Source organism: Squalius cephalus, assembly GCF_949319135.1.
Source record: "Squalius cephalus genome assembly, chromosome: 18".
Taxonomy (NCBI): Eukaryota; Metazoa; Chordata; class Actinopteri; order Cypriniformes; family Leuciscidae; genus Squalius; species Squalius cephalus.
The window spans coordinates 34,834,901-34,847,400 of NC_137139.1; the positions used below are offsets into that span (position 1 = coordinate 34,834,901).

Below are 12,500 nucleotides of genomic sequence, written 5' to 3' on the forward strand. Positions count from 1 at the left end.
CAGCTTCACAACACACATGAGGTAAACAGTGTAATGTTACTATAGCTATCCAACACACACACACACAAGGTAAACGGTGTAAAGTTACTACAGCTTCACAACACACACGAGGTAAACGGTGTAAAGTTACTACAGCTTCACAACACACATGAGGTAAACGGTGTAAAGTTACTACAGCTTCACAACACACACGAGGTAAACGGTGTAAAGTTACTACAGCTTCACAACACACATGAGGTAAACGGTGTAAAGTTACTACAGCTTCACAACACACACGAGGTAAACGGTGTAAAGTTACTACAGCTTCACAACACACACGAGGTAAACGGTGTAAAGTTACTACAGCTTCACAACACACACACACAAGGTAAACAGTGTAATGTTACTATAGCGATCCAACACACACACACGAGGTAAACGGTGTAAAGTTACTACAGCTTCACAACACACACGAGGTAAACGGTGTAAAGTTACTATAGCGTTCCAACATACACGAGAAAACGTTGTAAAGTTACTACAGCTTCACAACACACACAAGAAAACGTTGTAAAGTTACTACAGCTTCACAACACACACGAGGTAAACGGTGTAAAGTTACTACAGCTTCACAACACACACGAGGTAAACGGTGTAAAGTTACTACAGCTTCACAACACACACGAGGTAAACGGTGTAAAGTTACTACAGCTTCACAACACACACACACGAGGTAAACAGTGTAATGTTACTATAGCGATCCAACACACACACACGAGGTAAACGGTGTAAAGTTACTACAGCTTCACAACACACATGAGGTAAACAGTGTAATGTTACTATAGCGATCCAACACACACACACGAGGTAAATGGTGTAAAGTTACTACAGCTTCACAACACACACAAGAAAACGTTGTAAAGTTACTACAGCTTCACAACACACACAAGGTAAACAGTGTAATGTTACTATAGCGATCCAACACACACACACACGAGGTAAACGGTGTAAAGTTACTACAGCTTCACAACACACACGAGGTAAACGGTGTAAAGTTACTACAGCTTCACAACACACATGAGGTAAACGGTGTAAAGTTACTACAGCTTCACAACACACACGAGAAAACGGTGTAAAGTTACTACAGCTTCACAACACACACGAGGTAAACGGTGTAAAGTTACTACAGCTTCACAACACACACGAGGTAAACGGTGTAAAGTTACTATAGCGTTCCAACACACACGAGAAAACGTTGTAAAGTTACTACAGCTTCACAACACACACAAGGTAAACAGTGTAATGTTACTATAGCGATCCAACACACACACACACGAGGTAAACGGTGTAAAGTTACTACAGCTTCACAACACACACGAGAAAACGTTGTAAAGTTACTACAGCTTCACAACACACACGAGGTAAACGGTGTAAAGTTACTACAGCTTCACAACACACACGAGGTAAACGGTGTAAAGTTACTATAGCGTTCCAACACACACGAGGTAAACGGTGTAAAGTTACTACAGCTTCACAACACACACAAGAAAACGTTGTAAAGTTACTACAGCTTCACAACACACACAAGGTAAACAGTGTAATGTTACTATAGCGATCCAACACACACACACACGAGGTAAACGGTGTAAAGTTACTACAGCTTCACAACACACACGAGAAAACGTTGTAAAGTTACTACAGCTTCACAACACACACAAGGTAAACAGTGTAATGTTACTATAGCGATCCAACACACACACACGAGGTAAACGGTGTAAAGTTACTACAGCTTCACAACACACACGAGAAAACGTTGTAAAGTTACTACAGCTTCACAACACACACGAGGTAAACGGTGTAAAGTTACTACAGCTTCACAACACACACGAGGTAACGGTGTAAAGTTACTACAGCTTCACAACACACACGAGAAAACGTTGTAAAGTTACTACAGCTTCACAACACACACGAGAAAACGTTGTAAAGTTACTACAGCTTCACAACACACACGAGAAAACGTTGTAAAGTTACTACAGCTTCACAACACACACGAGGTAACGGTGTAAAGTTACTACAGCTTCACAACACACACGAGAAAACGTTGTAAAGTTACTACAGCTTCACAACACACACGAGAAAACGGTGTAAAGTTACTACAGCTTCACAACACACACAAGGTAAACGTTGTAAAGTTACTACAGCTTCACAACACACACGAGAAAACGGTGTAAAGTTACTACAGCTTCACAACACACACAAGGTAAACGTTGTAAAGTTACTACAGCTTCACAACACACACGAGAAAACGGTGTAAAGTTACTACAGCTTCACAACACACACGAGAAAACGTTGTAAAGTTACTACAGCTTCACAACACACGAGGTAAACAGTGTAAAGTTACTATAGCTTCACAACACACACGAGGTAAACGTTGTAAAGTTACTACAGCTTCACAACACACACAAGGTAAACGTTGTAAAGTTACTACAGCTTCACAACACACACGAGAAAACGGTGTAAAGTTACTACAGCTTCACAACACACACGAGGTAAACGTTGTAAAGTTACTACAGCTTCACAACACACACGAGGTAAACGGTGTAAAGTTACTACAGCTTCACAACACACACGAGAAAACGTTGTAAAGTTACTACAGCTTCACAACACACACGAGGTAACGGTGTAAAGTTACTACAGCTTCACAACACACACGAGAAAACGTTGTAAAGTTACTACAGCTTCACAACACACACGAGAAAACGGTGTAAAGTTACTACAGCTTCACAACACACACAAGGTAAACGTTGTAAAGTTACTACAGCTTCACAACACACACGAGAAAACGGTGTAAAGTTACTACAGCTTCACAACACACACAAGGTAAACGTTGTAAAGTTACTACAGCTTCACAACACACACGAGAAAACGGTGTAAAGTTACTACAGCTTCACAACACACACGAGAAAACGTTGTAAAGTTACTACAGCTTCACAACACACGAGGTAAACAGTGTAAAGTTACTATAGCTTCACAACACACACGAGGTAAACGTTGTAAAGTTACTACAGCTTCACAACACACACAAGGTAAACGTTGTAAAGTTACTACAGCTTCACAACACACACGAGAAAACGGTGTAAAGTTACTACAGCTTCACAACACACACGAGAAAACGTTGTAAAGTTACTACAGCTTCACAACACACGAGGTAAACGGTGTAAAGTTACTATAGCGATTCAACACACACGAGGTAAACGTTGTAAAGTTACTACAGCTTCACAACACACGAGGTAAACGGTGTAAAGTTACTATAGCTTCACAACACACACGAGGTAAACGGTGTAAAGTTACTACAGCTTCACAACACACACAAGGTAAACGTTGTAAAGTTACTACAGCTTCACAACACACACGAGAAAACGGTGTAAAGTTACTACAGCTTCACAACACACACGAGAAAACGTTGTAAAGTTACTACAGCTTCACAACACACGAGGTAAACGGTGTAAAGTTACTACAGCTTCACAACACACACGAGGTAAACGGTGTAAAGTTACTACAGCTTCACAACACACACAAGGTAAACGTTGTAAAGTTACTACAGCTTCACAACACACACGAGAAAACGGTGTAAAGTTACTACAGCTTCACAACACACACGAGAAAACGTTGTAAAGTTACTACAGCTTCACAACACACGAGGTAAACAGTGTAAAGTTACTATAGCTTCACAACACACACGAGGTAAACGTTGTAAAGTTACTACAGCTTCACAACACACACGAGGTAAACGTTGTAAAGTTACTACAGCTTCACAACACACACGAGAAAACGGTGTAAAGTTACTACAGCTTCACAACACACACGAGAAAACGTTGTAAAGTTACTACAGCTTCACAACACACGAGGTAAACGGTGTAAAGTTACTATAGCGATTCAACACACACGAGGTAAACGGTGTAAAGTTACTACAGCTTCACAACACACACAAGGAAACAGTGTAAAGTTACTACAGCTTCACAACACACGAGGTAAACGGTGTAAAGTTACTATAGCGATTCAACACACACAGAGGAAACACTGAATTTCGATCTCACCGGTGTGAGTAGAACGTGATCAACTGCTAAATTCAAACTGTGCTTTTTTTTCCCAACTAACGTGATCATTATAAAGGCGATTCAATGCTTTAGCTAACAAATTTGTGAATATTTTGTATATTTACATCAGTATGTATTGAGTGGTTGTGGTCGTGTGACGACACGTCACCATGGAAACAAAGTGATACGATCTATAACGGTCGCCTTGAAAAGCTTACGCTTGGGAGCAGCTGATTTTTTTTTTAGCTGATTTTTCTTTTTATGTAGAGAAGGTTAAATATAAGGTTTGATCAAGGTTAAATATAAATGAATGTTAGGTGGATTATTAAATTATGAAAAGTTCAAAACTGCTATTGTGGCTTCAATCTGGCAAGAAAAGTTTGGATCAGGAGGAGAATGTTTCAAATACAAGAACTGAAGAGGATGAGAGTGAACCAAGCACTAGTGCTGCTAACAACACAACAGTGGCAACTTTGAAAGCGCCGGTGAAGGCAGCAGCAGCAAACGCTACAAAACAGTGAGAAATTATGATGAGATTTTATACATTTTTTAAAAAATTACCTGTGTAACAGTGCACACAGTGCAGTGTTGATGTTAAAACTGTGTTGTTACAATGTTTAAAGTGGCTGACAACAATACATATTCTTATTATAAATAAAACTGCCTGTTTTTTTTAGCTGTGCATAACTGTAGCTGAATAGTTAGGCCTACTACGCTACTGTATTTTAATATTGATCATTATGGTGGTACTTGGAGAGCCAAATATTTTCTGAGGTGGTAGTCTACTTGGTGTAAAAAGTGTGAGAACCACTGATCTAAGCACCCATCCCAATAACATGGATTATCAATAAGACATTATTAGTGTCCATAAGGAAGTTCAATCCATTGTTTATGGCCTGACGAGCCGCGGGAAAACCGCTACTCTGAGTGAGTTTTAAAATAGTAGTTTTTGACAATCAAGTGCCACCCCAAATAAAAGACTGGCCCAAGCTGGCCCCCCCAGAAATAATGTCCTGGCTACGCCCCTGCCTATGCCTAAAGGTTCATGTGTATATATATATAGCATCAACAGCAAAACATCAACAGCATATTAAGTAAAATAAACAAAAGCATGTGTGTTTCCATCCACCGATTTTGCGTTATCATTGCATAAAAAATGCTGGATGGAAACGCCAAGATGCGCATAAATTCTAACAGTGCTTTAAAAACGTATGCACTCAAATGAGGCGGATAATACCAGATAAGAAGACATGCACGTAAACTACAATTACTGTTTAAGTGAAGTTATAGAACTTTTTTGTGTTCTAAATTTGAGGTTGATATCTTTAAAAAATTAGCTTTCAGTGAGATTGTGTTTAGCTGCAGTACCAAACGCTTCCACTAGGGGAAATTCATCTCCATTCATTTCCAATGCGCTCATTTCTGACCGCGAGGAGCACAAGTGTTTTCTGGACTATTTAACCTTTTCGGAGTGTGTGTGTGTGTGTGTGTGTGTGTGTGTGTGTGTGTGTGTGTGTGTGTGTGTGTGTGTGTGTGTGTCTGTTACCTGTCCACACTGAGCGCGCACAGGTTGAGAACTGTGATTCCGACTGATGTTTTCTGCAGGAACGGCATGAGTTTACACAGGAACAGGCCGAACACACTGTCGTCGAAGGGCCACCGCATCCACAGCAGCTGAAACACACACACACTTCAAACGCTGGACAACCTGTGTGTGTGTTTAAACATCAACCAGTGAAGCGCCTTTATCTGTGAGTGTGTGTGTGATTGAACGTGTGATGAGTGTTACTCTGATAACTGTCCCAGAATAAGTCTGTCTTACGCACCGCTGCACACGTTTACCTCAGAAATAAACCAACTAGAAATAAAATTATTAAAGTTACAATACTATTAACTATATTTTTTTGTCAATTGAAATTACACAAAAATATTTGTAAATATTTTTAAAGTATTTTTAAACTAATATATATGTATATATATATATATATATATATATATATATATATATATATATATATATATATAATTGTATATATATATAATTGTATATATATAATGTTAAAATATTATAAATACAAAATATGATTACACTGATATATAATATATCTATATATAATATATAATAATTATATAATATATATTTATACATTTATACTATTTTATATATTAATATTTACAATTTTGATAATGAATGTATTTATATAATAATATATCTCATTTTTAAATAAGACATATATACAATATACATATATATATATATATATATTATTCTAAAAAATATGGGTACTATACACCTGATCCGGACCACACCTGACCACACGTGACCACAACCGCTCTTGGTTGGTCGTAACCATGGTCGTAACCCCAGTGACGGGTAGGTTTAGGGGCGGGGTTGGGGTAGGTCATCACATGTGGTCCAGATAACCGTATAGTAGGGCTGGGCGATATGAAGCAAAAAATATATCTCGATATATTTTGCTATATCTCGATATACGATATATATCTCGATATCTTTACAGGAAAAATAACCCCCCAAAAACTACTGCAAAAACAAATATGCCAAATACTACAAAGTCTTTTTTTTATTGAAGTGCAAATAGGTAGGCAGTTCATGTATGAACAAAGTGTTTCTGCTACATTTAAAAAAAAAAAAAAAATCCCTGTATACAAAAATAATAATTTAACTGTAAAATAAAGGAAGAAATAATACATATTGCACTATTTTTAATAAACCTGTATTTAAATATCATTACTAATTTTGGCAAATAAATTTAAAAAATGCCATATATCCCCCAAAAACTGCACAACTGTAGAGTAAAACATTAATTTTAAAAAAAGTTATAAAAATGCGTCTAAAAACTGACATGATTGTTACAAAATCACACTGTCTGGGGCCTCTGGAGAACTCAGAACAACTGCTAGCATAAAGTTTAAGGTAAAAATAACTGCCATTAAATTACAGTATCTTACTACTATGCAATTAGATAAACTGTTCATTCATTACATCACTTTACCTCTGTCTTTATCCTCTTCTCTTCTTTTTGGCACTGTATCTATAGCAGAATAGGTAGGCTAACGCTAATTTATAATGTGTCATGTAAATTCGGCCATCCGTCACAATCAGGAAACTTTCACCGTGTCTAGACCTGGCGCGAGCTGCCAGGCCCGTTTCTACAGGGGAGCATGTTAAGTGTGAGTGATGTAAACTAAGCACTTGTAAATTAAGCGCCCTCAAACAAAAGCAATGCGGCGAGAGGCGACGCTACACAAAAAAATACCAACAACAACTGATCGCGCGCGCGCGCTGTTTCGGACGCACTTCAAGCACTCGCTGGGCGGGTAAAGATTGATGTGACTTGGTTGAATGAGACAACACGCGAGGGGAGGGGGAACAAAAGCAAGCAGGCGGAGGACGGCAACGGCGAGCACAGCACATAGAAGGCAAACAAGCAAAGTGGCGAAATCAGAATTAAATATAAACAATATATCGATATATACGATATGTCAAAATCCATATCGAGTTTAAAAAATATCTCGATATATCGTAAATATCGAGATATCGCCCACCCCTACCGTATAGTACCAAAATATGAATAAATAATGTTTTTAAAATATTAGACAAATGTAATACTATTTATTAGAATATTTTAGTTATAAAATACTTTTAGATTTATATATATATATATATATCTACACTGAACAAAATTATAAACGCGTGTGCTGAACTCAAAGATCTAAGACTTTTTCTATGTACACAAAAGGCCTATTTCTCTCAAATATTGTTCACAAATCTGTCTAAATCTGTGTTAGTGAGCACTTCTCCTTTGCCGAGATAATCCATCCACCTCACAGGTGTGGCATATCAAGATGCTGATTAGACAGCATGATTATTGCACAGGTGTGCCTTAGGCTGGCCACAATAAAAGGCCACTCTAAAATGTGCAGTTTTAATGTTATTGGGGGAGGGGGGGATATATAAATAATTATTTCATATATTAATATTTAAAGTTTAACCTTGTAGATGTTGATGGGAATGTCGATGGAGAGGATGTGAAAGTGTGTGTGTGTGTGTGTGTTTGTGTTTCTCTCATTATTACCTTGTAGATGTTGATGGGAATGTCGATGGAGAGGATGTTAGAGCGTGTGTGTGTGTGTGTGTGTGTGTGTTTCTCTCATTATTACCTTGTAGAGGTTGATGGGAATGTCGATGGCGATGTACACGAGGTCTCCGAGGGCCAGGCTGGCGATCAGAGCGTTCGGGCCGTTCCTCATGGTCTTGTTCTGGTAGATGATCCTCAGAAGCGTCGCGTTTCCCAGCATTCCCACCACGAAGATCACGCACGACAGGACCGTGTTCACGTACTTGAACAAACCCTCAATAGACGTCCTCCTGAGACACGCCGGTGGACGACCCTGGGCAGATCTGGGGTCAGAGGTCACGCGATTCGACCCCGGGGACTCAGGGTCATCAGAGAGATGAGAGCTGTTGGATGAGTTTGATTGACAGGTTCCATGGCCAATCAGCAGGCAGGATATGAGCGTCATTAACAGAGTGACCCGGTGGGTTTTGTGGGGCAACATTGCAGATCAAAGACTCCTTTTGTTTCAGATCTGGGGTCAGTGTCTCTACAGGACAGGAACAAAGAGAAACTGTTCTGGGTTTATTACAATCTGATGTATGGACGTCTGTGGGGCGAGATCAATGTTAAAATACTGGGATAAAACTATTTACTTTGACATATAAAAGCACTAAACAAGGAAACATTCACTTGATATGGATCTTTAAATCCAGTCTGTAACACAAAAAAGGGTGTAGAAACAAATTTCACTCAGAAATTGCTAGTAAATTACACAAATAACATTGAAATTTGTAAGTATAAAAACTGAAATAGTATTTTAGGTAAAACATGCACTTATAAATTATCTTTTATAGTGTGATCCTACAGTTAAAACTGTCAAAAGGCACTTTAATAAAAATAACATACAGCTCTGTCACTTTACCATCATTCACATACAAGGTTTATTCATGTTTTAAATTAGATTTTAATCTTTGTTTTCACTTTAATTTTTGTTAAAGTTGTAGCCATTTTTTTTTTCAGATTTTGAATTAGATTTTTTTTCTTCTGTTTTAGCTTTAATTTAGTTTTTGTTGTTTTAAAATATGTTTTATTTTTTGTATTAGTTTTACTAAAACTATTATTATAGTTTTTGTTCATATTTAGAATTGTCTTTTCTTTTCATATAATCTTTTTTATATGTTATTTTTATATCTGTTTTAGTGATTTTGTTGTATTTCTGTCATTTTTATTAGATTTTTGTATATTTATTAGTTGTACTATTATAGTTTTTGTTCATATTTAGAAAATTGTTTTTTCCACTTCAGTCATTTTAGTTCAAGTTTTGCAATTTTGTTGTATTTTTGTCATTTTTATCAGTTTTTGTTGTTTTTAAGTATGTCAGTATAGTTTTTATTTTTTGTATATGTATTAGTTTTACTATTATAGTTTTTGTTTATATTTTGAATTTTTATTTTGTTTAATTTTTTTCATTTCACTATCTTTTTAGTAAAAATTTTGCAATTTTGTTGTATTTTTGTCATTTTTATCAGTTTGTGTTGTTTTTAAGTATGTCAGTATAGTTTTTATTTTTTGTATATGTATTAGTTTTACTATTATGGTTTTTGTTCATATTTAGAATTTTCTTTTCTTTTTATATTTTCTTTTTTCACTTTAATTTTAGTTAAAGTTTTAGTAATTTTGTTGTATTTTTGTCATTTTTATCAGTTTGTGTTGTTTTTAAGTATGTCAGTATAGTTTTTATTTTTTGTATATGTATTAGTTTTACTATTATGTTTTTTGTTCATATTTAGAATTTTCTTTTCTTTTTATATTTTCTTTTTTCACTTTAATTTTAGTTAAAGTTTTAGTAACTTTGTTGTATTTTTGTCGTTTTGCAATTTTGTTGTATTTTTGTCATTTTTATCAGTTTTTGTTGTTTTTAAGTATGTCAGTATAGTTTTTATTTTTTGTATATGTATTAGTTTTACTATTATAATTTTTGTTTATATTTTGAATTTTTATTTTGTTTAATTTTTTTCACTTCACTATCATTTTAGTTAAAGTTTTGCAATTTTGTTGTATTTTTGTCATTTTTATCAGTTTTTGTTGTTTTTAAGTATGTCAGAATAGTTTTTATTTTTTGTATATGTATTAGTTTTACTATTATGGTTTTTGTTCATATTTAGAATTTTCTTTTCTTTTTATATTTTCTTTTTTCACTTTAATTTTAGTTAAAGTTTTAGTAATTTTGTTGTATTTTTGTCATTTTTATCAGTTTTTGTTGTTTTTAAGTATGTCAGTATAGTTTTTATTTTTGTATATGTATTAGTTTTACTATTATAGTTTTTGTTCATATTGTGAATTTTTATTTTGTTTAATTTTTTTCACTTCACAGTCATTTTAGTTAAAGTTTTGCAATTTTGTTGTATTTTTGTCATTTATCAGTTTTTGTTGTTTTTAAGTATGTCAGTATAGTTTTTATTTTTTGTATATGTATTAGTTTTACTATTATAGTTTTTGTTTATATTTTGAATTTTTATTTTGTTTAATTTTTTTCACTTCACTATCATTTTAGTTAAAGTTTTGCAATTTTGTTGTATTTTTGTCATTTTTATCAGTTTTTGTTGTTTTTAAGTATGTCAGAATAGTTTTTATTTTTTGTATATGTATTAGTTTTACTATTATAGTTTTTGTTTATATTTTGAATTTTTATTTTGTTTAATTTTTTTCACTTCACTATCATTTTAGTTAAAGTTTTGCAATTTTGTTGTATTTTTGTCATTTTTATCAGTTTTTGTTGTTTTTAAGTATGTCAGTATAGTTTTTATTTTTGTATATGTATTAGTTTTACTATTATAGTTTTTGTTCATATTGTGAATTTTTATTTTGTTTAATTTTTTTCACTTCACAGTCATTTTAGTTAAAGTTTTGCAATTTTGTTGTATTTTTGTCATTTATCAGTTTTTGTTGTTTTTAAGTATGTCAGTATAGTTTTTATTTTTTGTATATGTATTAGTTGTACTATTATAGTTTTTGTTCATATTTTGAATTATATTTTTTCTGTTTACACTTTTAGTTTTTGTTGTTTTAAAATATGTCTATTGTTTTATTTTTGCCTATGTATTAGTTTTACTATTATGGTTTTTGTTCATATTTAGAATTTTCTTTTCTTTTTATATTTTCTTTTTTCACTTTAATTTTAGTTAAAGTTTTAGTAATTTTGTTGCATTTTTGTCATTTTTATTAGTTTTTTGTATATTTATTCGTTTTATTATTATAGTTTTGTTCATATTTAGAATTATTTTATTATTTTTTTTCACTTTACCATTATTTTAGTTAAAGTTTTGCAATTTTGTTGTATTTTTGTCATTTTTATCAGTTTTTTGTATATTTATTCGTTTTATTATTATAGTTTTGTGCATATTTAGATTTTTTTTTCACTTTACCATCATTTTAGTTAAAGTTTTGCAATTTTGTTGTATTTTTGTCATTTTTATCAGTTTTTGTTGTTTTTAAGTATGTCAGTATAGTTTTTATTTTTTGTATATGTATTAGTTTTACTATTATAGTTTTTGTTCATATTTAGAATTTTCTTTTCTTTTTATATTTTCTTTTTTCACTTTAATTTTAGTTAAAGGTTTAGTAATTTTGTTGTATTTTTGTCATTTTTATAAATTTGTTGTATATTTATTAGTTGTACTATAGTGTAATATTATAATATTATATGTTAAAAACACATTATTTTGGCTTTTGAAAGCGTCTGGTCACTCGCCCCATAGACTTCTGTTTTGAACTCATGAGTGTGAAAGTGACTGGAGTGTGTTTTCCAACTAATGCGATGAAAACAGCCGCTCACACATGCCAGTGATTGTAACTTAATGAAAAGCCACAAACACACAGTTCACTATCACATCAATCCAGCAGATTCACTTTGAACTGGGTTTGAACCACAGATCATGTGCTTTTCCTCACACTGATTCTCACACACAGATCTGTCACTTTACCATCAGTTTATTCATGCTTTGAGTTAGAGTTTAATATTCTGTTTTCACTTTCAGTTCAAGTTTTAGCAATTCTGTTGTATTTTTGTAATTTTTGCAGTTTTTGTAAAGTATGTTTATATAGTTTTTATTTTTTGTATATTTATTAGTTTTACTATTTTAGTTTTTGTTTTTGTTTTGAATTTTATTTTATTTTTATGTTTTCTGTTTTCACTTTAATTTTAGTTTGTTGTATTTTTGTCATTTTTATTAGTTTTTGTTGGTTTTAAATGTCTAATTTTATTTTGCTATATTTATTCATTTTAATATTGTTTTTTATGTTTTGATTTTTATTTTTATGTTCTCTGTTTTCACTTTAATTTTAGTTC

At 33.4% G+C, this 12,500-nt stretch overlaps 1 protein-coding gene across 3 annotated transcripts in view; it reads right to left on the reverse strand.

Moving 5' to 3' along the window:
- ednrab (endothelin receptor type Ab) overlaps positions 1 to 12,500 on the reverse strand; it is a 21,382-nt gene that overhangs the window by 7,536 nt on the left and 1,346 nt on the right. Inside the window, exons 1-3 of one of the 3 annotated variants that reach the window (XM_079848314.1) lie at positions 8,806 to 8,847; positions 8,256 to 8,699; positions 5,620 to 5,747 (exon numbers count right to left, since the gene is read on the reverse strand). In XM_079848314.1, coding sequence (XP_079704440.1) covers positions 5,620 to 5,747; positions 8,256 to 8,654 — 527 coding nt within the window. In that variant the 5' untranslated portion in view covers positions 8,655 to 8,699; positions 8,806 to 8,847. Of the gene's footprint in view, positions 1 to 5,619; positions 5,748 to 8,255; positions 8,724 to 8,805; positions 8,848 to 12,500 lie in introns of those variants that run through there. The other 2 variants (XM_079848315.1, XM_079848313.1) reach the window with 2 other exon arrangements.